General features: G+C 33.9%; 1 protein-coding gene across 1 annotated transcript in view; it reads right to left on the bottom strand.

Annotated features, from left to right (window-relative positions):
• Nucleotides 1-3,225: 3,225 nt before the first annotated feature.
• Nucleotides 3,226-27,787, bottom strand: part of LOC149957567 (uncharacterized) — a 41,059-nt gene continuing 16,497 nt past the window's right edge. The window contains exons 11-22 of the mRNA XM_090167098.1: nt 26,659-26,904; nt 18,739-18,882; nt 18,395-18,640; nt 14,723-15,087; nt 13,596-13,830; nt 11,533-11,652; nt 9,705-9,979; nt 6,204-6,326; nt 5,141-5,211; nt 4,923-5,063; nt 3,413-3,518; nt 3,226-3,346 (exon numbers count right to left, since the gene is read on the bottom strand). Of these exons, the coding sequence (XP_090023224.1) occupies nt 3,272-3,346; nt 3,413-3,518; nt 4,923-5,063; nt 5,141-5,211; nt 6,204-6,326; nt 9,705-9,979; nt 11,533-11,652; nt 13,596-13,830; nt 14,723-15,087; nt 18,395-18,640; nt 18,739-18,882; nt 26,659-26,904 (2,147 nt within the window). The 3' untranslated portion in view covers nt 3,226-3,271. The remainder of the gene's footprint in view (nt 3,347-3,412; nt 3,519-4,922; nt 5,064-5,140; nt 5,212-6,203; nt 6,327-9,704; nt 9,980-11,532; nt 11,653-13,595; nt 13,831-14,722; nt 15,088-18,394; nt 18,641-18,738; nt 18,883-26,658; nt 26,905-27,787) is intronic.

Below are 27,787 nucleotides of genomic sequence, written 5' to 3'. Positions count from 1 at the left end.
GTTTAGCCTTAACTATTCAGTTAAAGGTTTTTGGTGTGCGTTATAAGCCAGGAATTGTTAACGGTAAGGTGTTTTTGGTTTTTCTATTACAATTTTCATTACCTTGGGTATATGGATTGACATTTTCAGGATTTTTAAGTATTTGAATTACCTTGTTGTTTTATTGGATTATTATTATATATATTTATTGCATATTTCTGCTAATACAATGTTAATTACTGTGGGAATTTAACTCGTTACTTGCTTGGGTTATTATTATATATTTTTCTATTGGTTATTTTTCTGGTTTTATTTAGTCTATCTAAAGTGTTGATAATGTGGGGGACAATTCATGTCTACGGTTTTTTATTTGCATTGATTTTTATCGGCTTCGTTGGGTTGTCGTCATGAGCCCACGCAGTTTTTATTAATGCTTTCACTTATAGTTTTGGTTTTCGCTTCAACTTTTGTTTTCCATATACATTTGATAGTTTAAGACCTTTAATACAATGGGTTGGTTTTTGTCTATAAAATAGTATATTTTTCGTTTCGTGAGCATTTTAATAATTTAAATTTTTTTTTCTATTTCTCATTTTGTTGCTTTATTAACTTATTAACATTTTGGGTCTAAAGTTGGTTTTTTACCTCTCCGAGGGGACAAAGTCCCCTAGGAGGGGTTATACAACGACCGTGTCTGTGGGTGGGTCTGTGGGTGTGTCTGTCTGTCAGGACTGCGAACGCGTTCGCATTTTCGGTGCAAAGTGTAATCACTGCGTACGCAGTTTCTCAAAGGGTTGGCAAAACCACCGTGTGACGGTGAGCGTTAACGGATGCATTTGCGGTTTGGTTTGGATGGTGTTTTTTCGCTCACCGTCGTGACGGTTTGGTGTATTACGTTTTTGTAATGTTTATGCGTAGGTTGTGAGTGTTGAATTTGTTGTGTTTGTGTTCTGATGGATGTGCATGTTGAGTCTGTTGTGTTTATATGGGCGTTTTCTCTCCAACTTCTTCTTAATGACTTTGGGACGGACCGAGTGCTGAGTGTAATGCTACCTCTCAACGTCCAATGGCAGGGTTTCCACCAGTTGTACACGGTATTCGTCTTAGTATCAATTTGCGATCGCATCGGGCGGGATTTGAACCCGAGACCTCCTGATTGACAGGCGGACGTTCTACCACAGAACCACCGACACTTGTTACGCCTTATTGAAAATTAGACCTTCAGCTTTATCGGAAGCGTATTTAATAGAGTACGAAATTTTGGTTTAATTGAAATAGAATTGAAATTGAAATTATTGCATCGAAGAAATTCTAATTTAGCGTTTCTCTATTGATTAAAAACAAATGCGCCACCCAAGTTTCGAACCCAGACCATTCGGCTTGGCAGTCGAGCGCTCTACCACAGAACCACCGATAGCTGCTTAGATTCACTGAAATTAAGACAGGCATCGTAAGCATAATAGGTAATAAAGTCTTTTTTTATTAATGAATTTATGAAGGCCTAATCTGGTATTTTTTAAAGGTTAAATCTTGTTTTAGCGCAGTCAGCCGAGATTAGAGGGTTAAAGGGTAGACCCTGTGGGTGGTCCACTTTCTTAACGACCTATATATAGTTCTGCTAATTCAAAGGAGATAATTTAACGTTAATTGCTTTAAGAGGTGGCGGTTAGTCAAGTGGCTCTCTGTGCTTTGTTGATGGTAAGGTTTTTGCTTCTTGTAAATACATTTGGTGTGGATATTTGGATATCTACGATTTCTAACGCAGTCAATGATTTCTTGGGTGTGCGAGTCATTATATGATATTGGAAATTGGACGGCATTGGTCTTTTTCATGTGGTATGCGTCACAACGTCAACAGGAAGTGAACGAGTCGTCCACTACCAGATATCTACGGTATCTTCATCAAGGGCGAGTGTTGAAATAAAATGAGCGTTAAAGATGCGGCAAGTATTTCGTAAGCGAGTAATTCCAAAAAGCCTCTGTAGATATTTCTTTCATTAAAATTTGCTTCGTATTATAATTAACTGATAAACTTGTTCTGTAAAAGGGTTTAATTCAATTGTGCATTGTTATAGTACGTCTAACTTACTGTTGTAACTACTTAACTTATGATATTCTGAATAAATTAAAATTGGTCGTTTCGTCTCAATTATTTTAATTATAATTAAAATTTTATACCGGGCGGGATAGAAATGGGTTAATATTTTTAACAAATAACTCTAAATTGCGGAGATATATCTTTAAGGGTTATCTCGAGAAATTAATACCACTAGGGACAATTCTACCGAGGAGAGGTATATTTTGGCTTGCCAACTTGTGTTCTATTGATATCGGAAAATTTGTTTAAGGCAATAACAATTTTAATATTTATTATTATTATTATTATTATTATTAAAAATATTCTACTGGTTGGGATAGAACAGGGATTGGGTTTTTCTGGAGGACGCTTTGAATATGGCGAAATATCGTTAAGTACCGTGTCCAGTAGTTAATACGCCCAAGGGCAAATTCTTCCGAGGAGAGGTATATTTTGGCAAGCTTGCCAAGTTGTTTTATTCGGCTCTGGTTTGCAAATTGCAGGGGTATTTTAATTAACATTTTTGTCAAATTATAATTAAATGGTTCTTCTACGTCCTTGATTATTCGAGCCAATTATATTAGTCCTTTTGAAAATCTCGAAAACAATCTGAGAGGGTTACTTGAACTCATTTAAAATCTTGGGACTTACTAGATTTAATCAGCCGAACTTGAAATATAAAAGAGAAACATAAGAAATGATTTATTTTTAAATAAGTATTCCAGAATATTAACATGTTATGTTCTCGTGCGCACAAATTTTTCTTTTTCTCTGATATATATTTTTTTCTTGGTAACAATGGCGCCCAACCCTCTTTCTGCCTTATGTCTTTATCATTCAAAAATAAATAAGTAGACTTGACCAGTGAGCCAACTTTGTAAAGGGATATTGACTATTTATCTATAACTGGAATAATTTTACACTATAAAAAAATTAAATTTAGATTAAAATATAGAAGAAAATAAATTTTTTTAACTCAAATTCTAAAAAAAGGGTTTTTTTTTCAGCAAAGAACATCAACAGTACCGGCAGATAAATACTTCTGTCGATTAATATAATTTGGAAAAGTTTAGTATTATGAAATTTTATATGTCGTATATTGCGGGTTAAAATAAAACAATTCTGAAAAGATTTTATTTTTAACAAATTTTGTTATTTGTTGTTAAATATCGATACATAAATGATTTCTTTAACATGATTTTCTATATTTATTTTCTACATCTCAGCGTCTGGCACACTGTCCATTGCAATTTTACTTTCTTCGAATGTTCGAAACACGGTCAAGTAATTCTGTATAATAAAATTTTATATTAATTCCAAATAATTAAAGAATTAACATGGAATATTGAAACTTACGATGTAAACTTGTTCCGATATTTTCTTTTCAAACACTTTTTCCAGTTTCTGAAAGTCTGGCCTCATTTTAGACTTGTCATTCCAGCATTCCAACATAGTGTTGTATCTGTGTAACATAAATTATTTTTACATTTTGTTAAATGTGAAACCCTACGAAAATAGAGTTTTCCCTTAATCTTTTGTAACAATTCTGGGTGTTTCAACAAAAATTAAATGTTTAAGTTTGCGCTACTTAACTTACACGAGTAAGTAGTAGTAGTACTTAAGCTTTACGTGTTTTACTTATTGGTCCTAAATTCTTGCTCCTAAACTACAAAATTTAAGTTGAAAATTCCTCCCTCTGGTCACAGCTTTATTTTACGAGTGACATAAGTTTTTCAAAAAATAACAGACAAGAAGGTTTTCTCGATAATAATCGGCATGCATTTTGAAGACTTGTGAAGACTTTTTTCATCTACGTCATAACGTAGTTTTTTTCATCATAACTTTCCTTAAAGACCGAGAATATATAATTATTATTATTAATCCATTATGACCCCCGCAAAACTGAACTTGTCGATTTCTTGAGGAGTGACAGCGTGGTCAGCTTGACCGACGGCTCAGACTGCTTTTGAATAGTATATACAATTATACATGATGAGCATCAATAAATGTGGTAAGCTACAATATCCAGAATTGTCCGAGTGGTCATTCAAGCTGTCAGAGCTGTCAATCAAGTTGCCAGAGATGTCACTCGTCAAAATATTAAGTATAGGACGAGAGGGGTGGAAATTCGCTCTGTTCTTGGTCTTTAAGCTTAGGAAAGTAGGGCAAAAGACCAAAGGGAAGCCATAATGAAACAAATAACAAGATTTATTTTTGGCCCAAATAATGGTAGCATCTTAAATAAGGTCGCTAATAAAGTAACTCTTGTTTGATAATAAACAGAATAGAGTGGTAATGTTCTTGATTCTATGAATCATTTTCCGAACAGATTTTCAGTCAGGTGATATCTGTGTTTATAATTGTGTCATCCACAATGATTCACCTAGTCATGCCTCCATGGCTCTTATAAAGTTCTGCACACTTTTTCCTTTGCTTAAAAAACTAATACTGTTAGATTTAGGTTAAAATAATATATATTTTACAAAAGCTGGAAGGCACCCCACGGATTTCGAAGAGCCCTGACCAATATCCAGCGCCCCTTTCTTCGTGGTCCCTGAATTGTTACCACCCTAAGGACGATTTGACAAATAGTCATTTGCCCGATAGGCAGTATTTACAAAAATTCATCTATCAATTTATGTATCTAAAAATTACCATTCGTGGTTCGCAGTAAATCACAATTGGTCATTTAATATAAAGATTGGTTATCATTAGGTGGCTTTATGAAAAAAAGGACACGTTGTTACGTTCTGTGGCCGTCGACGCCCACAAAGCTAAAAGTCTGGAATTTTCAGATCAACTCATTCGACTGCGAGGTATTAAGTCTAAACTTAAAGATGTCAAACAAAAGCAAGTCCACACTAACACGTCGTCTGGGGCGTGTTCTGGTTTTTTCATGCGATATCCATCTTTCAGCTTCTGGAAGAAACCTTCGTCTGTTTCCATCCCGGGATATGGTTCGCCTCCCAGTGAGAACATTTCCCAGAGAAACACGCCGTACGACCAACTAAAGAGATAGGGAAACAGCGTGTTATGAAAGCCAACATTCAAGGGATTACGAAAAATGCAACAACAAATACTAACACGTCACTTTTCACGGTGTAAATCTTGTGCGATAACGATTCTATGGCGCTCCATTTTATGGGAACAGCACCCTTTTGAAACAGAAAACGTGTATTTAATTTAAATCTGAACATGCTCTTCATGCGATAAAGTGTGATATTAAACAATCTTTTTCTTAGTCTGCGGAAATCTAAATATTTTCAATGTGAGTTTCTAGTGAACTAAAATATTTTTGTAATTTTGTAGACATATTGAACATAAGTCATTGAGGCTGCGCCGCTTAGAGAGCATTATTGGGCTTACAAGTTTTACACATAATAAAAAAATCAGGTTATTTTTGCTTTTTAACAAACTCATGGCTGACTGATTCCAAAAGAATGTTACACTTTCAAAGAGATACAAATTTATCTACTTCAGGATTAAATGAAAAGTTTTGAAATAGATTTTGAAATTATGATTAATTACAATAAATTTATTTTAGTGGAAATTTTATGATGCACACTCCTTACATGAAATGGTGATCCCTAAAATAAACATTTCTTTTTAAAATATTTATATTTAATTTGTATTTTACCATAACAGAACATTCTAACTGTAAGTATAAGAAAGAGTCTAATATAAGTTGGCTTTGCGGCGTATCACAAGTAACCGATAATCTAATTTGTAGACTCCTCTCTGTTACGAAAGGGATCCATTTAATAGAAAGGTAAAAAAAACATTCATTAATTCATTCCGGTTACAAGTAAAAATACCTCATTTGCGGAGTTTAGCAATATCTCTTAAAGTCCTACTTATTATATTAGACCAACTTTTCTACGCTTATTTATATTTATATTTTTTTCCTGGAGTCACACCGAGCTCCAAGAAGAAGCGCGTTTTAGCAAGAGGAACTTGTATTTTAAAAGTAAAGCACGCGCTTGATTGGTGGCTGGTTAGCAAAAATGGGTGAACATTTTTAATAAAATAATAAGTATAATTGAAATAGGCGGCTAAAAACAAAATTTTTAAATGAAAACCAAGTACACATTGAAATTTTTATCGAGCCAGGAAATAATATTATTAATGAAAAAATTGCCAAACGTACTTTTCCTTGCATGACATAGTTACTATCGGTATAAATATCTTTAGAAAGACCAAAATCGCAAATTTTCACGATGTTGAAATCGGATAACAAAACATTTCGAGCTGCCAAATCGCGATGGACCAGCTGCAAAGAAAAATATAACGCCAAAGATAAACTTTTATAAAACCAAAAAATAAATTGCGGGAAATTGACAAAATTATAACAGCTAGAGTTTTGAAATTTCATAGTGTATTCAAGAAGTAGAGAAATTTCGAATTTCAAAAGATTAATGTTTTTTAAATTATTTTATTTGATAGGTGATTGACGAAAACTTTCCATACGAACGTTGTAGAGCATACTTGGAGACGTAGTTCTAATAAAGTGGGTTGCGTTGAAAAATACCATTTCTCCTAAAAACCAAACAAGTTAATCATAGCAGGGTGATAGAGATATTGATCTATTATATATTTTTGCTGTACAGGCTAAAAATTTAAAGTTGAACTCCTTCTGCCAGGTTAAATTAATTCGATCTAAATTATAATCGTCGGGGTTTGAAAAACCAAAATGCATACATATTGTAAGACTGAAGTCAAAAATACAGATTTTAACAAAAGAGGTTGCAAAAGTAACAAAACATGTAAAAAAACGGACATTGAAAAACGTACAAAGCTTGTATTAATGGAATGCATTTTACTAACATCAGAAAAATAGGTACCAAGTATCGTTTCTTTCACGGAATAGATCTAGTCTCCTTCTAAAAACCCAGTCGATATCAACTTAGAATTTCTTAAGCGATAATAACTATCTTCCATTAGCTTCAATTCCAACACTAAAAGAAGCAGTCATAATTGTAAATGCTAGCTTTGATGAAACTGTTTCAGCCAGCCTTAGAGGAAAGTAAGCAGGTCTCCCAGAATAGGAAACAAAAGATACATTTCTGTTTGATGAAATTCAAGTAATGGAGAAGGTGGACTATGGATATATCAAACACGAAATGCATTCTGACAAAGACGGAGATCACGCGTTGGTGGATGATACAAACGATCGGGGCATTTTGCTTTTCTGTCTGTGGTACTTACGAAGCTAACATTACAAGTAACTGATCACCTTAATCAAAGTGGAGCAATTGTGGACGTATTGCTTACCACTCTAACAGCATTGGCTTTCAGTGCAAAAAGAGCTAACATTACGAACAGTTTTGTTTATATGATTTGTGACACTCCTCACAAAAAAATTATATAAAGCAAATCGAAAAATTAAACGAATCAAATAATTAAATTTAAGGTACCAAATGGACTGCTACTGTCAGCCTCTTTTGGCTAATTTAAATAAGGCAAAATCCTTAAAAGCGGCACCAAAACCAACGGAAGTAAACACCAACTACTCTCAAAAACAATCGGTTAGACTGGCCACTCAGGTAAAATTTTTGATTTTATGGCGAGCAGCTGGCTTTTGTAACTAAAAGTGTAATTTATTCCATGCATTTTTAGCAGCTGCAATGCTACTTTACACGAATCACGGTTTTGTGGGGACGCAAAATTGCGTTACAACTGTTGATTTTACACGGTGGTTACAAAGATGGTTTGATTTCTTGAACAACCGAACTCCAAAAACCAGTTTACACTTGCATACTGGAGAAAATCATTTGTAATTTGGACACTTACCTAAACATTACTAAATGGTAAATATTTATATATATATGCAAGATACATAGAAGAAAAAGAGTCTGCCTCGACGCTGACTCCGTGTGCCATGAAAATTTTCCAATTCCCCGTCAATTCTTTTCCCCTTTGTGCATGATTACATTCAACGGGCGTAGCACTTTGAAAATGCGTTAATCGTGAGTTTGGCGGAATTCCTACTAGCGTCGCTAGTGTCACGGGTACAGATTGATATATGGTACTATTTTGTGAATATTACACTGCAAATAAAAAGTCCACCACTAGATCACTATTGTACACATTTGAAGCACAGAAAGTGCTCCTTTTGTGCTATAGAGGTGAGCTATTGTGATCTGCATGCGTTCTCTTAAATTCAGTTGATGTACCTTATGTGCACTATAAGAGTTCATTGTGATCCGTAAGTGCTCAAGGTACACATGTAGAACATGTCACACTTTTGTAATACGTGTTTGTATAATTTGGTACGCTATATAATCCCTTTTGGAGCACTCGTGAATACATTATATGGCACATTTCCTAATCATTTGAGTTTACATAAAGATCACTTACGAGGAGACTACCCGAGGTGATAATCACTGATTTTGTTGAAACTAGGTGGGTACGTATACCTTATGGTAACAAAAAATTTCACCAAGGGAAAAGTTGCAATGGGCATTAGTTTTGCCATGGCAACCGAAAATGTTTTTGACAACACAGTATGAACTAGAGGAGAAACTTGAGTGGTTAATTAACTGGGAAGCTTATTATGATTTCCTGGCAGTGCCAGAACCGCTACTGTTCAAAGAAGTCGAAAGAAATAGAAAACCGAAAAACCATTTCTCAGTCTTCAAACGTGCCCTGCACTAAAAGTAACCCTTAAAAGAACCCATTGAAAGTAATGTATAATGTAAATAGTGACATCTGGAATTAAAGGACTAGATTCTTCCCAATGTCGTAATTAACTGATTTTCCAATTTAGTTGTTTAATTATTTTGCATGAAATATTGTTTTTTACCCTTACGTCATTACAGCGTTGTTTTGGAATAATTCATCAGTCGTATGGTTTGGAGGACCACCCAACTCCTAATCATTTTTTATATGTATACTGATTAGTTTCTGTTCATCGTCTGATTAAATTAGGGGAATGTGGATTACTATCCAACAAGCGAATTTCTTTCAATTTCTGGAATACTAAGAAAACCATTGAAGAGGATATTAACAGAATTCTAATGTCAACTGATACTGAAAAAAAATGAAAATTGGCAGGAGTGTTACTTTGAAGAATTCATCAATCACCAAGCTACGGCAGAAGAGTACCTCCTTTTTTTATTAGCTGTATCCGTGTCTGCCAAATCGGAAAAGTTAAAAGTGTGTGAAGAATGTTTCATAACGAGAGACCTACATACCAGAAGTATTCTTTGTTGAAATAAAAACACGGGGAAGACCAATATTCAATTCACAACAACTTTAATATTTAGTTTTTGTATGGTTGCCCAGTAGATTCACACGAAAGATCTAATAATAATAGTAATAATCAGCTGGGCTAATACTCGAGGCACCACCGTAGGCCCAAGTCATCTAGCAACTTTTAATGCCTTAAGCAGGTGGCCGAATTCCAATGTGTAGGAGGGTGAGTGGAAAACCCTTCATTGACTTTTTAAAATAGTTCCACAGCATGAGAGAGTAAAGTTATTGTTTTGAATGGCTATTTTGTATCGCAACTCCTCACTCTACCCGTTTGGCCTTCGGGGTCCCATTAATTTCGGCTTTTGATTTATCAGGAACCGCTGAGACAGCAAATATGATTTGATTTATCAGCAACTGCTGATGCAAAAAGCTAATAGTAACCTGAACTTCTAACCTTTCGGGATGATAAGAAGCTCATTCCTCTGGCTACTTGGAAAGAAAAAGACACCAAGTCGTTAACTGTAATCGGTTTGTTGTAATTGTCATCTTGAACATTTGAAAATGGTGTTTCATCCTCAGCTTGTGTGGAAGCACTGACCTCCGTCTCAAAACTGTAATTAAAGTTCCCAGATTCGCTGTCTAATTGACTGACGAACAGATTCCTGTATTTTTGCAAGAAATCTCGAAGATTTCCAAATCGACAGTATTCCATAATAAGCAATAATTCCCCTGAAAATATGTATCGTAAAGTTAAAATGTCCATATTTTAAATTTTATAAAATAAAGTAACGGAATATTTTATTAATTAGACATTTCCATTTCAGCTTATCTTGCCTTCAATAACATTGAATCACTTAAATAGTAAATAATTTATTAATGTTTAAGCTTCTCAAGCAACACTTCGTGGGATAATATAAACGTTTTTAAATGAGTTTCTTGTTAAACTATTATTTAAACGAAAGCTGAAACGTGCTACGTTTAAGATTGAATAATTGTCTTCACTATTGGTACTATTATTTTTGTGAATTGTTATTGATCCTTGGCTTATGAGATTTTGATATGCTATTTTTCTGATATTGCGACTGATTTTTTCCAAGATTTCAGTATTTTGAAGATGATAAGTAATCCAATTTTTTATTTGATAGAGTTAATTGGATTTTACGGATGTTCGATCTCATTGAAGGTTTACTACGAGAGAAAAACAGCGTGTTTCGACTAAGTATGTCGTAAACTCTAGTGCGTGTTGTTAAGGTGCTAATTATTAAAAATGTCTAACAGTGCTTGGTTTCAGAGATATGAACCCATAAAAATAACCGTCCCAAACATTACCTTAAATCTAACAAAGGATAGTCTTCCTTTAACTAAATTACTCGTATAAAATAATCATTTGATATTTATGGTAAAACGATTAAATTATAAAAAAGTTGATTTGTGTATGGTTAGTAGTAAGCTTTGTCATAAATTGAAGTTAGAAGGCGACTTACCGAGTTGTAACTCAGCGATTTGGTTTAAACTCGGGATTTAAGAACACTTTCATGTAACTTAAAAAACCCTAAAGGGTAATATTTTGATCTCCAGATTAACAACAGTGTGATTTATTTTCTTGAACTTCCAACATGTAACTAATCAACTTTTGGTTCTATAACTTCTTTTTAATTACTAGATTTTTCACCTATAAAAACAATTGATTTTTTTAGACAGACAATTTGGTTCAAGGTAGATTTTCGTTTCGTACACTCGAGGAAGCTTTTTTGTTTTGGACGGTACTTTTGGAGGGCCCATATAAAAAAAAAACACTGTAGGATCCATACTCATTAGTTATTTTTGACTAACTAGGACTTAAAAATTACGACAAATTATTTTTCGGAAATACTGTTTATTTCAGATAATCTCAAAGCGTCATAAGCTGCCACGCGACGTCAATCGATGGTTTGTTCTGGTAGCTATGGGCAGACTTGCAAATAGAGGCAGTCGTGCTGTCTAAAACGCATTGGAAAAATTACAGAACTCCTGATAAAATTCGTTAAAGAAGGCTTAAGAGTTCGATGAACTTTCCTAAATTAATAGTAGAAAATGAGGGCACTCACGACGTCAGTATAGTGCACGTACTTACTTAAGTTACAATTTAATCACATTCAAGATGATACTATTTTGAGCACAACGCGATTGACGTATTTTAGTTTTAATAAATATGTATTAAAAAAAGCAAACACTTTCGAAGATATTTTTAATATTAAAGGTATTTATTTTAAAAGGTATTACCAATAGAAAGAGCGACGTACCATTCCAAAAGTGTTTGGTGACCGCTCCGAAAAGATTAACAATGTTTAAATGCTGTCCGATTTCAATGTAAATCTTCAATTCGCTCAACAAAGCCAACCGTTGCAGTGGATTGGCGGAACCTAAAAACAAATTTAACATAACAAATTTAACATAATAGAAAAGACATGACAAATTAAAATCTATAGCGTTAAATTCTATCAACATAATGACAATAGTGTAGTGCAAGATAAATATGTGAAATTTTAGGTAAAATTTATCAACTTCAGTATAATTACTAAAGTATACTCTTTTAATTTTTATATCTGCGAAAAATGCGAACTTTAATAACAAACAATAACATTAACAATAAATCCTACAGTAATGGATATTTTCGTCGATTATTTGCCAGATCAGTGATTTCTTCAACATTTGGCAGGCATAATCAGATATGAACTTTTGCACGTAAATAACTATTTATTTTTAAATTTTAGTGGCTCAAATCTTAATTCTTGTTTAAACTATAATACAATTATGGAAGTTACCAAGGAATACCACTGCGCATGATTCCATACCAGAGGGACTGTATAAAGTCACATCATCTCGGGCAGGCAGTGGCGTAACTAAGGACCCTCAGACCCCACGACCACGGGAGGGGGGGACATGACATTTTCATCAAATAGGGGGCCTCTTCGTTTTAAGTATTGATGTTTTAATTCATTTAAATTAAAAAAATATGCTTTAACTATTGTTAAAAATGTAGAAATCTGGCAATATTTTCAGAGAACTTGTAAAAATGGGGAAAATAAAAATAAAATTGTTTTTTATGAAGGGCCCTTTTGATATCCTGCGGAGGAGCACAAATTTTGTCGTTACGCCACTGCAGACAGGAATTAACCTTCTAACCTTTGGGTTACTCTCTTAACGTCACTACCATGGGAATACCGAGACCACTAGTGAACGGGCCTTGCACAATCAATTTATGATTTTGAAATGCTACGGCACGGTCAACAACGGGATTTAATGTTACCCGTCAAATAAGTGAACCTAATCGAATCATTCATAAATTGGATGTCCGAGGGCTGTTCATTCAATTGAAGCGGTGTTGGGACGGTAACCTAAAGGTTGTTGGTTCGATTCCTGACCGAGGTATGGTAATTTTTTTGAGTCACTCTGATATAAAGAAACTTCTATATTTGTATTATTTCCTGTAAATGTAAGTAATAATTTCATGAAATCTTAGTCAAAATATAACTATAATGTTTGGAAGCTCTGTATTTTATTATAAATTAAATTGCAGACTTTTGTCAAGCAACACCATCATTGCGAATCAGAATTTTCTACTCGTGTTACCTGTAAAATAGGCTGCTTAGTACCGTAAATAAAGAATTATCGCGTTTTTAGTTTAATTTGTTTTTTAATATTAAGGTTTTCTTTTAAAAAATAGATTTATCAAATTTCCATAATGTTGCTTAAATTTTGAGTTATTGATTAAGGCTACGAAACAATCATTTTAGTTTTTACACTTGCATGGCAATACCTGTCACAAAGAATATCTAGTTTCATATTGAGCTTTAAAATCCGTTCCAAAATACGTAACCAACAACTTTATAAAAAGTTTCTGGAGATTTTCATCATGCAGTAAGTTATTTTTAATTTTAAAATTGAAAAATATACTTCATGATTAAAATTAAAATTATTTTATTATCTAATTTTTAAATGAAATACATTTTTTTTGCATAACAACTTTTTAAAGTTAATATGTTTTTGACGATCATCAGAATTTCCGTTAAATCAATAAAAGGTCAACCGACCACCCGAAATTGGGTAAAAATTCTTGACCTGCACAAATTGAGAACTCGTGGCGATCTCCAGATTATTTGGGGACCCCAGAAAACGATAGTTTTACTTAAACGCTACCTTCACAAATTGGGGAAAAAATTCTGACCTATTTTGGAGAACCAAAAAAAACGTGTAAAATTTAAAGTACATTATTTAACCGTCTTCAATGTCAAACATATTTTTAAGCGTGGCCTAAACTGTACTGACCCCCTCTGAGAACACTCTTCTTTTATTACTGGGTTACCTTTTAACGATTTCACAGCAACGTCCACTTCAGATTGGTTGTTAATTCCTATTGCTCTGGCTTTGACGACTATCCCAAATGCTCCTTCTCCCAGAGTGTCGCCTAGCTTCAGCCGGGCTTTTGGGAATTCCAAATTGTCGTCGTAAAAATGCAAATCCGGATGGCGCTCCTCCGGTTCCTGGAGGGACGTGGAGTACAAAAAATCCAAGCTTATCGCTTCGAGCATTTTCTGCATCTATTAAAAACAGATATAATAGTGTAGATTAACAGTTATCTGGATAATTTTTTAGTAGCATCAGTTACGACGATGATGTTTTGTTCGAAAATTGACAGCGTTTCTCCTGGAACATACTTACAGTTCATAAAAGAACATTAGCCGTTTGCTACCACTTTTTGTGTAAATAATATGTTTCGACTAATAATAATAAAAATAAGCAGCTAGGCTAATACCGAAGGCACCACCTTAGGCCTAAGTCATCAAGCGACTTTTAAATCCATTAATTCAGGTGGCCGGGTTACTATGTGTAGGAGGGTGGTGGCAAGCCCTTCATGCCACGCGACCCAACAGCTCCCTACACTTACTATAACCGTTAACCTCCACAAGTTTTTATGGAAGGGAATCCGATGTGCTCGGGGGAAAACCCCTTAAACCAGCGGGGAGAGAGCTTGCAAACTCAACGCAGAAGGAATTGTTTCGAGTTTCCAACCAGAAACCCCCGATTGTAATAGAAATGTGTGGTTTCATGTATACTTTTAGATTAAAGGGGATGTATAAAATATTTAGCTTTCAATAGCATAACAACTCAGGGTGAATTTCATGCTGAAATGGCTTTCTTTGTGTCTGTTGAAGGCCAGTAAAATGTATTGATTAAGATAAGCTTTTGGCATGCATTTTCCAAACAAATTGGCTGCTCCGAATAGCCAAGATAGTCAAGTTGGAAGTCAGAGGTCGTTTGTGGTTTTAGTAAAATTTTGAGACGTTGGCTTCTTAGTCAGAGGCTAAGAATTAAACTAACCATTAAAACCGGAAATAAGGCAAAAATATCTAGTTGCTTTTTAAGCACCCAATTTTCCTGACCTTTCGAAAGGTAAGTTGAAAAATGTTTAATTTTAAGTATTGACGTTACCTTTTTCTTGCGAACGTAAAATGCAGCAAAAGCTGTAATGAGTAAAGCAACAGCAACAAATGTACACGTAATAATAATTATTTTCCATTTGACATTCTCCGGGTTTTTTCCAACATGAAATATTCTCTCTATCGTGCCTTCTTCATCCGTTAGTTTGCATTTATACTCTCCTTCTCGATTTTGTTGGGATGGTAGGATGAGAAGTTTGGTGCCGAGATCTGTTATCTTCGCTCCGTCGGATTCACGCAACACTTCGTTGTCCTTAAACCACGTGATATTCGGCGTCAGGATTCCCAACTGGTAGCTGCAGTCAAGTTCGACAACAGTGTCGATTATTGATTCTTTTCTAATAAATTTATCCATATCTAAAATATTTAATAATTGTAAGTATTGGTGTAACGAAATGACCCCAATAAAGGTCACACCTTCATCCGTGTGAACAGTGAACATGAGTAGGCCTTTCTATAAAGAAACATTGGCCTTCTTGTTTAGATGTATCGGACGCGTCACTCGTGACATAGAAGTGACATTTCACTATGATAGCCAATAGACGCTAGCATAAGCTCTATTTATGTCTTGGATGAAAAATTGGTGAATAAGTAGATAAGTCCATAATGAAAAGGGATAATAAAGCTAAACCCTAAACAAATTTGAAGAAATTGAAAAACTTACTAATAGCTCGTACCGATAGGTCTTCGAGCGGATGAAAACGCGAAACTCGGACCAAATAGATCTTCGAGTGAATAATTAAATTAAATAAAATAAAATAAAATAAAATAGCCAGAAAATCCAACGGTAGACCGGTTTCGTCCTATTTGGGACTCGTCAGTACCGTGCGGGAAATCTGGCTTGCGACTATAACACCGAATAGAGAAACTAAGCCTAAATATTAAAAATTTCAAAACGAGTTGCATAGCAACGGAAAGCCGAATAGGGGGGGGGGGGGGCTTAGTTTCTCTATTCGGTGTTATAGTCGCAAGCCAGATTTCCCGCACGGTACTGACGAGTCCCAAATAGGACGAAACCGGTCTACCGTTGGATTTTCTGGCTATTTTATTTTATTTTATTTTATTTAATTTAATTATTCACTCGAAGATCTATTTGGTCCGAGTTTCGCGTTTTCATCCGCTCGAAGACCTATCGGTACGAGCTATTAGTAAGTTTTTCAATTTCTTCAAATTTGTTTAGGGTTTAGCTTTATTATCCCTTTTCATTATGGACTTATCTACTTATTCACCAATTTTTCATCCTGTACAATGCAGTCCATAGGTGGTTCCTTTTAACTTAACATTACCTCTATTTATGTCTTATTCAACTTGTTAAAAAGTTCCACGCGCGTCTTCATATTTCGCGCATGCTCCCTGAAATAAAAAAAATGTGTGAGCCTTTTACGCTAAAATGTTAAAGAGCGCGTGGAACATTTTAACAAGTTGAACAAGACATGAATTAAAATTCAACGAGTCGCCGCGGCTTTTGAGCATAAACTGAACCAAACTCCTACGTATCTCGTGACGAAAGCGATACATAAAAACACGTTCGGCAAGCGTAATGACTTTATGAAAAGGCTTATGGATACAATAATGAATATACAAATCGCCTTACTACGATGCACGATGTAGCTATTGTAAAGTGCATTACGACGACAATGAAGAGAACGTCTAAATATGCTACCATAGGCGCTTTCTGCCCCTAGTTAAGCTGAATTTGTATTGCAAATTCCAAGGTGAATTGAAGAACCTTTTTATCTATCAGTTTTATATCCGTTCAGCAATAGTGCCAGTACCGTGGAGAGGATCTTAAGGTCCAAACCCGGAACGCACTGATGTCGTGAAAGGTATGGGTGTTTATGAATGAACTCATCCTGAAAATTATACACTTTACGCAACGTAGAAAAATATGTTGGAACGGAAACTTAAAAAGGTTTTGAAAAGTGTGACGTAGGAGAAGATATTAGTGGGAGCTATTACCTAAGTACGGGTATATGTGCGTGTTTCGTTTCCCTAGAATGTTGGTCACGCAAATTGAAACCGGCTCTGCTCTCTTTCAAGTGTTGATTATAAATTAGAAAGGAGACCTTTCTACAATACTTCATATTAAAGCTAGTGGTCCACCTGAGGTTACGTAACCGTATGTAGAACGTAAAATAACCGAAAGAGGGCGTCCATTACTTTTGTTTAAAATCAGCTACGTAAATTACATGTAGCATCAGAGATAATGGACGTGCGCTTTTTGAAACGTGAATAAAACGCGGATAAAACGTCATGCGACGTGGAAGTGACGTAATGTTTGCGATACGGTTACGTAACCTCTGGTGGAAGACTAGCTTTATTGATTTAGCTAGTGTCTAGATAATAAATAAATTCCGTGCCAGATTTCTGACATTTAAATCAACATTTTAACATTTTTAATAACGTAATCATTTAATTATAGCAACAACAAACGGAGATGAGGTTGAGCAGTCACAGCCACGTGAAAGATATGGAAAGAAAACGAGCCAAAGCCAGAAAAAGATCAAATCATTAAAATTATGTCTCCTTTCGAAAATATTTCACTGCTTGGCTTCGTTTCAAGGAAGTAAAATTACTACTTGCGTACGCTGTTAAGTTTTAAGGCGCGGAAACAAAGCTAAAACCGCGACCGCTAAGCTATTTATATTTATAAAGAATTTTCCTGGTATTTATATACTAGATTAAATAAATATATTTTAAAAGTTAACTATTTGTTTTGGTTATTTTCTTTTGGAATTGTACCCTAGTTTCATGCGTTTTCTGAATACCGTTGTAATTGGACTAGATGTTTAATTTATATAGATAGGCAGTATTATGTCGGTGCATACGAACCCTTCCAGAGCCGCTGCGATCAAGTGATCTATTTCAGAAAATGTAACGTGGTTTCGCAGCTATTTGACGTCAAGGGTGGTCAGATATGCTTATTTTGCAGCGTATTTACAAAACCATTTAGTGAAATATTTACTCTATCTCTCACTGTTCAAATGATTAACCGTCATATTGCACAGATCAGAAATGTATTTTTATCATACAAAGAACTAAACACGCACCAGGAGAAAACTCAATCCCTTATTTCGCCGTCGGAAACCTGGGAATATTGTGGTAATGCCAAATCTCGTTTTTTTTTTGTTTTTTTTTTAGAAGCTCGTTATGAGCGATTGTAACGGGTGGGACAATTCAGTCCGCTCGTCCATTTGATTAATCAGGTGCGAGATATATATGGGGATACTTGGGGATAGGCTTGGGACACCCGTGGCGGAAGTATGACAACCACCCGTTGGGGGATTAGTGGTCTTCCTCACACGGTTATCTACAAACTCTGCCTCCCGGACGCCTGGGATTACAGGAGTGAGCCACTACTCCCGGCCAAATCTCGGTTTAAATCAATTCTAAAATCTCGATACAGTTTCGAGTCTGAAATTCAAACTTTTTTAATAAAAATCTCAAATTACCAGAAAAATAAATATTATAAATTTTCGATAAACGTAGTTTAACGTTGAAACAAGGCCTTAGAAAGCGAGAGTATGAATTTTATAGAATAAAATTTACAAAATAAGAGCTCTCGTAGGAAGCAACATTTGATCGGTGAGATTGGATAATTTAATCGGGAAAGTGGTTAGTTCATTTATTTAAACTTAAATTTTGAAATTAGAATACTTCTTACCAACATTTTTGAAAGCGTATTCAGCTTTAAAGCCTTTTGATGTTTGGTCAGAATCCGACTTGAAAATGAAGCGAAGGTGTCTTCCTTTTGATGTTACAAAGAAAGAATCTTTTTTTCCACATTTCGTTTGCTTCTCAATAATCGGTTCTATAGAGTACATAATTTTCAAATAGTCGCAATGACAATCTTGACAATTTTCGAGGTCGAAGTCTTGAATGAACACTTGAACGTAATAGTTTGGTGGAGCTAAGACCAAAAAAGGAGTTGGAATAGATTTCTTTACAAACAACCGTAGGCACAGATATAATATATGAAAACCGATCAAAATAGATTTCCTTACGCACCAGTTAAAACAAGATGACACTCCAGATTAGTTTCGTAATTGTTTGGATAATTGGGTGAATAAAATTCTTGCGTCTCTGGGTTCCCAATGACGAACTGAGAGCATTTTGGGTCCATTTTTTCTTTGGCAATCTGCATTCTTGTATCTTTAATAATTATCCAAATAATTATTTATTTGCCATCAACAGTGTTTAATTAAGAGTTAAATAAAAAAATTGACATACAGCCGGTTAATTCCAGGACAGATTGTCCCCACTTTGTCTATCATGGATTTTGGTCACTAAGAACTGATACCGAGGTATATGGTTTAAGTCTCTTTAGGAAATGTAACCCTTTTATTATCTTGAACAAATATACATAGGCATGCAGCTTTCATTAATTTCTCTAGTAATATTTAATACAATTATTTTGTACTATTTTTATAAATATAAAACATTAAACAAGAAAATTAAGTATTGATTAAGTCAAATACTAGCTAAGAATATGAAAAAAGCTATAAATACTCTTAGGGCTCAAAATTAAAAACTGCACGATTATTAAATTTGATGAGCTAGGAAAAAGAACGAAGTTTCTATTCTCTTGGTCTTGAGTCAAAAGTAAACTTGGTTATGATAATACGTGTACAAATTTCAAATTCTCGATATCTTATACAAGTAACTAACACTTTTATTACCGTATGTCCGTTACTTAGTTTTGACATGCTACGGATCGGTATGGCAAATGAATGATGCTGATCCGCAACTCTTTAACAGCTTAATAAAATTTTGTGTTTAAAAATTTGTTGATTTAATTAAGCTATTGGCAATTCTAACAAAGACTGAAACCTTTTTTAGTGAATTAAGAAAACGAAATAGGAAGAACTACACTGAGAGAAAAATCTGTAGTTTTTACAGAAAATTTTTACAGTTTCTAACTGTGCTGAATTTTCACATAATATTTCTGTAAATTAGTAAAAACAGAAAAGTCGGTTAGGCAGAAATGCAATTTACGTTTGTAAATTTTACAAAGGGGTTTGTTTTTTTACTCTTAATAGTTAAAATTATTGAAGTTCTGTAGTTTCTACAGAGGATTTCTACAGTATCTGACAATGCTGAAATTTTACAAAGTTCCTGTAAAATAACTGAAAAGTTGGTTGGCAGAAATGCAACATACATTTGTAAATTTTACCAAGGGTTTCATTTGTATTAATCTTAATAATAATTCAAGAAGGCGTTTTAGCTTATGTATAATAACGGTTAAAATATTTGAAATCGACTTTTTCCTAAATAAAATATATTTTATTGTATAACAGTCGATTTCAAATATTTTCACAGTTAATTTTAATAGTTATAAATTATAGAATTATTTTCATCATATGTGATACACGACTTTCTTTGGAAAATATCATAGATATTTAATTATGGAACTGTTAACAGTATATTTCCAGGTCCGTAGCCAGAAAGATTTCGTTAAGGGGGCAGTGGCGTCGCCAGGGTTGTCATTTGGGGGGTATTCTGGGCCAAATATTTCTTGTATAATTTTCAAGTTAGATATGATGAAATGGCGAATATATATTTTTCCTTTTAGTTATGACCAATATACATGTTCTACACTGCAAATCTTTATCACATCTAAAGAGCGCCTAAAAACATCGGTTGAAAACATAAAATGCCTTCATATGTCTTATTTTCCTTATGTATGACTTAGATGCTATTTACATATTTACAAATGCAATACAGATGTTCAACGTGTACTCTAAATGGTCTAATCCGTACTATATATGTCCATAGGACATCCGTTGAACATGGAACATCTATATTGCATCTAAAGGGTCGTTTAAGGAGCGCCTGTGTTACAATACCAAATAACCTATGTCTTGCTCTCTTGTTGAGATAACTGACAGCGGTTTTCAAAAAGTAACGGTTAGGTCGTGGTTCACTCATAACATCGGACTTTGCCAGAAATTACCATGCAGATAAAATTATCATCACAACCAATAAGTAAGTAGAATTTCATAATAATTAAGTAATACTTAAGTAAATACTGAAGTCATTAAAGTTGAGTAAATATATGCATTGTATTTTTCATATAAACAAATGGCCTAGGCTTAACTAACTGAACGTCGACGCGTGAAATTCCCGTTAGGCCTAATGCAATATTTTTGCGTCGACTCACCGTTGTGGCGTTTTTGCCCTAGTGAAAACCAGTCTTAATAGTATTTTCACCCTCACTTACAAACAACCTTACCCAATACTGACTAACTATAATTATAACAATAATAAGGGTAGTTAAATAATTTTGGATTAAATAGTTTTATTTCTGTGTGAAAAATTTGCATTAATTAAAGTAATCGCGTTGAACAGAGGTTCATTGTTTTCAAGTTGCTTTTAAATATAGTTGAAAATAGGCATTGTTAATCTGGTAGGGGATGGAAAATTTTCATTTAGGTAGTTTTTTCAAATTTGAATTTGAAATTTTGATACCCTGCACCCTATACCATTTATTTAAATTAAAGCTCAAGCAATTTTTTTTAATTGTGAATAAACCCTCATTAAAAACAACTTTCCCCAAGTCTGACAGGCTCTGTAGGTTAAAAAATGAAGTGTTAAAAATAATTTTGGTTTGCCAATAATTGTATTACTGGATGAAAAATTTTCATTGATTAAAGGTATCATGGTGAGTTTCAGTGTTTTCAGAATTATATATAAGGGGAGTGGTCTTTAAATTTAGTTGAAAATTGGCATTGTTAATCTGTGTACACCCATTGATTATGGTAGGAGATAGAAAATTTTCATTTTCAACTTTTTGAAATTTGAGTTTTAAATTTTGATACTCTGCCCAATATATTATCATTTATTTAAAACTCAAATTTGAAAAAGTGGTCTAAATGAAAATTTTCCATTTTTTTACCATAACTAATTGGTGAACACAGTCTAACAATGCCCATTTTCAACTATATTTAAAAGCAACTTCCCTTACATTTAATTCTCAAAACACTGATACCTTTTAATAAATGCAAATTTTTATCCAGAAATATAGCTATTGAAGCTAAAAATATTTAGCAACTTCATTTTTAACCTACACAGCCTGTCAGACTTGGGGACAGTGGTTTTTAGTGGGGGTTCAATCACAATGGAAAAAAATTCTTGAGCTTTTAAATAAATGGTATAGGGTGCAGGGTATCAAAATTTCAAACTCAAATGTAAAAAAACTACCTAAATGAAAATTTCCCATCTCCAACCATAATCAATAAGTGAACACAGACTGATAATGATTATTTTTAAATATATTTAAAGGCAATTTCCATTACGTTTAATTCTGAAAACACTAAAGATTGTTCAACGCATACCCGTTAATTATGCAAATTTTTCACACCGAAGCAGAATTATTGAACTCAAAAACAATTTCACCATTTTCATTTGAACCTACACAGCTATTCAGACTTGGGGAAGGCTGTTTTTAGTGAGGGTTCAATAAAATTAAAAAAACATTGCTTCAGCTTTTAAATAAGTGATAGAGGGTGCAGAGTATTAAAATCTCAACAAAGCTCAAGCTTTTTTTTTCAATTGTAATTGAAATCGAGGGGTTCACCACATTTGAAATCAGGTGTACAAATCAACAGGGAAATCACTTCAAATCAGTAGCTTTCATGCCGTTAAATCAAAAGTGAAATCACGTGAAATCTGAAATCAGGTGTACACAATTTTGCAACAGTGAATAACCCTTTGATTGAACCCTCATTAAAAACAACCTTCTCCAAGTCTGACAGGCTGTGGTAGGTTAAAAAATAAAGTGGTAACATATTTTTCGTGAAAAGTTTGCATTAAAGTTATTGTGTTGAACGTGCAGATTCATTGTTTCCAGAATTAAATGAAAAGGAAGTTGTTATTAAATATATTTGAAATTAGGCATTTTTATTCTGTGTTCACCCATGGATTATGGTAGGAGATGGAAAAGTTTCATTTAGACAACTTTTTGAAATTTGAGTTTAAAATTTGATACTCTGCACCATTATCATTTATTTAAAACTCAAATTTGAAAAAGTGGTCTAAATGGAAATTTTCCATTTCTTACCATAAACTATGGGGGAACACAGACTAACAATGCCTATTTTCAACTCTATTTAATGGCAAGTTCCCTTACATAGAATTCTGAAAAAGTGTAAAGGAGATATAGTTCTTTATTAGTCTGTGATCACCTATTGTGTAAGGCAGTGAGGCACCAATTACAAAAATAATAATTCGGATTTTTTTATTTTGAAATTTTAGTAGTTATTTAAATCTTTTCTCTATTTTTTTGCAATTGCATTTATTCATAACTGTTGGAAGATAAAAAAAACCCGCCTTAAACCCTAGTGCTTAAGGTTCATTTATTAAAATTATTTTATTATTTAGCTGCAGTACACTCAAAGAAGACATTGAAGAGTTTCAATTATAAAACATTTTGGCAGTATTTATTAAAATCATGATTGAAGACTATTAAACTGGTAGAATTTAATTAATGTTATATGAACTACTCAATTTTAAATATCCAGAAAAGTTACATTTTGTTGAAATGTGGGCAGCATTGTGATTGTAATTTAACCACTATAAAAATTGTGAATTATTTTTAGAAAATTTTGTTAAATTAAGCGATTTTAATTCTATATAGCTGTACCATGTCTGTGAAATAAATTAGTTCTTTCAATAATTTACTTTTATATATTTATATACTCTACAATTAACAACTTGTTTACTGTAATTAACACAGATTCAGTGTTTACAATAAAAAAAGTTTTGTAACATTTACAACTTCTATGTAATTTATACTGTTGCATGTCTGCAACCTTTACACCTTTTCTGTAAATTTTACAGAAGCAAAGCTTTTAGACAAAATTGTTGTAATATTTACCAACTTTTCTGTAATTTTTACAGAAGTTAATTTTTTAGATAGACAAAGGTGTGGTAATATTTACATCTTTTTTCTGTAATTTTTACAAAAGCAAATCTGTTAAATAAACTAAGGTGTTGTAAAATTTACTTCGTTTTTTCTGTAATTTTTACAGAATCAAATCTGTACAATAAACGAAGTTGTTGTAACAGTTACAACTTCGCATTTTTAATTTTAACAGATGTTGCTCTGCAGAAAAAACAAAACGTTTGTAAAATTTACTACACATGTTCTTTGAAAAGTACTATTAGTTTTTACTGTAAAAAATACAACCCTTTTACTGTTATCCTAAAAAACCAAAATAAATGGTAAAATTTACCGAAATATTCTGGCATAAATGCTTCCAGAAAATTTCTGTAATTTTAACAGAACTTTTTTCTCTCAGTGTAGTGTTGGAAACAATATGAAATTTGTTGTTGGAGTTTTAGTTTATTATGTGCTTTTTCAAACGACCAGTGTATAAATAGCAATCGCAACGTTGTAAATACATAATTTAATCGAAATGTATCACTCTATTGATCAACGTCTTCAATGGCGCAGTCCTTTTAAATTATGTAATCCTCTTTTTAAATTCCTTCGTTAATAAGAGTAGTTACGTTTGAAACTTGTTAAACAAACAAAACAGGGCTATAAGTCACAAGAAGACTTGGCCCTTGTACACCAATAATTATATATTATACGTAAATAAAAATATTTTGAATTTGATTTGATTTGAGTTATTATAGTTATAGTACGATTGCCTTTTAATTCGACTTCAATTTCACGAACAACTAGAATGACTAGAGTTTGGTTTAAGCGTAAATTTATGTAAAAATTATCAGAGGTTGAGTTATGTAAAGTTGTTTTAGGTTGAGCTGGTGTAATGTTAAAAATAAATAAGCCTAAGTATTTTTTTTTCACAAAGACAGATTATTTTTATTTTCCCACGTCGTATGGTTCTGTTAACGGTCTCACAGTCACATTCAAAATTCTAAAAATTGTCTTCAGCGATCTCATTTACCTTGCTGGACGCTGGTCATCTAGGTGACAGGCTAAAGGGCTTACCCCTTCTTTTCTAAGCCCCTTCTTATTGAAAATTGTTCTGGGGTTGTGGGCCACGGTCCTCTTTCGCTTTCTTTGCCTGCGTGTAACCGAATTTATTGGGCTAAGTGATCCCCCCTTCATTAGCCATAAGAAGTAAAAACCCAATGCTTCATATATTTCGGTTGAAGTTTGCCTTTAGTGTTGCCAAGACTAGGTAATGGTTTAAAATTTTGTGAAGATTCGTGGAAATTCCACTATCCATTCGGCAGGGCGAAAAATAATTGATATCAACTTGTTTTTTTGGTATTTTTCACTTTTGCTGAACTTTGGCAAATTAATGATGGCCGCCTCTCTGGTGCCATTTCTCATTATACACATTTATGCAGTGAGTGTCGGCTCACTATTTGATGGTTTTGCCTACATGGCCGATCTCACGGTCTACCATTGGAGGTGGTAGGTGGTAGCTTTCCTGGGCATCTCAGGGAAGATCACGATTGGTCCGAACAAGGAAAGACGTTTGGAAGAGCCACGTGGCTTCCGCGTTTTAAAAACGATACTTTTATTTTGCTAAGTGGTGGATGGCGAGAGCAACGATATAGAAGAAGACGTGCTAAAAGATAGTGAGCTAGTGTGCGCGCCTTCCTACGTTGCTGGGAGAATTGAACGCTCTTGCTTCGCCGAATGCCACGACCGCCTCGTTCCTGTGCCTCCGCCGAATTGGAAAATATTATAATATGTAACATATTGGTTTATTTCAAATGTTTTCTTGTATTTATGTTATTAATGCACTGAAGTGTATTCTTTTCTCATTATGGGTCTAAAACCCCCTGCTTAAAAGACTTGTTTCTTATGTGACCTCCACGAGGGACTATAGTCACGTACGTAGTCGACTACTTAGTTTTTTTCTTTTATGTGTTTTTTTATATAGCCTGTGTTTACTGGCAACTATTAAATGTTTCATTTCCATGGCGAACCTCAACCAGTTGTAATTTATATTTCAAACTTACCCGTAGACACGAGAACTGACCATTTATTATCAATAAATCCCCTAGACAACCTTTATAATTATATCGCTCACCGCAATAGAGAAAGTGACACTGCTTTTCCGGACCAGAAATGAAGTGTTATTCCAATTGCAAACTATTATTATTAATGTTTTAGGTAATAATACATCGCGCCTCACTGGATTATTTAACTTATAATAGGTTAGGTAAGGTTGTTATCTGTAGAAAAGGTTAGGTTAGGCTATTTGTTATGTTAGTTTCTGTAATTGAGGGTTACGAAATAGAGCAATCTTTGTAGGAAACGGTCTTGATCAAGGCTGCACTCTTAACGTCTGGAAACTGATAGGCCTAGATTCAGCATGACATTGCATTTTTAAGAAATAAAGTATATCACTGGAGACAATATAAGGGAGCAATAATAAATATTTAAAAGACGAAGAATAAAAAAGCTCATTAATGTCTAAAATTATTAAACAAAATTAGATAAATTCTGGGAAGCTAATACAAAAGACAATTACAGCTAGGAGCAACAAACACAAGCAGAACCCAGCAAGCCTTTAAACATGCGAACGCAGTGTTGTGTACAAATTTCATTGGACGAGCCTTTACGCTGAACGGTTTACGGAAAGGGGTAAGACAGTGTCCTAAATTTCCCCTTCCGACGGTAGCAGGCGCTAAATCGTCTAACCAATGAAAACCGTAAAATGCACGACTTTGGACGCGTTGCGTTCTCCTTGTGTGGGGTGCTGTGTTGTTGCTCCTTGAAGAATACTAAGCTAAAGGACTACCGACACTATTTTTCTTTTCCACGCCTTTAATCTGTTCAGCGTCTTTGCAGATGACTCTCGCCACATACATATTTTGTCCGCGTTATTTAAAAATACTTTTCTCATTTGTGGAGGTCTTTGAAACGTTTGCAAGCTAAAGCCAGGAATGCGTACTTTTGAATTTTAGTTATAGAAGCGTGCGATATGAAGAACTACTTACCCAAATTCAATATTTCATATTTTGCTTTGAAGGACGGAAACAGTCCAATATACCCGTCAGAATCTAAATTCAATTGAAGATATCTTCCAGTTGAATAAATGAATTTTGATTTATGCTCCTCACATAATGAATGAAGATGAGTGGCCTTGTCACTGTTGCCATCAGTTATTGCAATAAGAGCTTTTTCGCAATTGCCATCGAACCTTATATTTTCAAAGTTTATTCCAATGAAGTGATTCTCTGGAGCTTTGTTGAAAATAAAGAAGATAAATTAAACAGTTATAGGAAAAAGACTAGGTACGCTAATGAAAACATGTTACAGCTAATCGTGTGTCATCTCATTCCGCGTAAGGCATTCGATACGATAGTCAAGATATGATTTAGAGGATACAAATCTGGATTTAGAAATTTTGGGTTAACATAATATTCATAACTAATTCAGATTATTCTTGGCAAACTTGGTATTAATGCAGTTTATTTTAAGTCAGAAGATACGAAAAAGGAGTCGTTTCTTCATAAAATGATGTGAAAACAATAAAATATATTTTTTCAACTACTAATTGATAGAGTAAATTAGACGCACAATCTCTTGCAACATATTTGCGACTTCCATTTTTCCCTAGCGTCAAAAATGGATAGTAGATCCATCACTAGGCTAAAAAAACAATTCATTTGTAAAGACAATATTACAAACTTAACATAACTTACATCAGCATAAACTGTGGTCGAATAAATTGCATGAATATAATATTAAATTTACTTAAGCCAAATCTATAGCCGGTAGATGGTGCTAGGCAATATCTCAATGCAAGTATGCCATTCGAGGGCTACAATTAATGCCCAGTGACATATCGCGATATCTCTTCGCAAAAACCAAAATTAAAAAAATGGCGGGCGTTTTAAAACATGTACCGATACAAGAAAGTTAAGTGCCATCCTTTAAATACAACGGTAAAATACCATCAAAAGAATAAAATCAGAATAATACCGTCAGCTAGCTTCAAAAGTGCCCGTACCCACTGAACCCATTCCCACTTCGCCCAATTCTAACTTGACCTAAACATATTTTGTGGTCCCATTTCTCCTGTGGTCATTTTTCTCAATTCCTTTTTTCCAAATTCTCTTGGTC

This window comes from Leiobunum rupestre, chromosome 2 (assembly GCF_980474605.1).
Source record: "Leiobunum rupestre chromosome 2, qqLeiRupe1.1.hap1, whole genome shotgun sequence".
Taxonomy (NCBI): Eukaryota; Metazoa; Arthropoda; class Arachnida; order Opiliones; family Sclerosomatidae; genus Leiobunum; species Leiobunum rupestre.
This window is presented reverse-complemented; position numbering and strand designations above follow the sequence as displayed.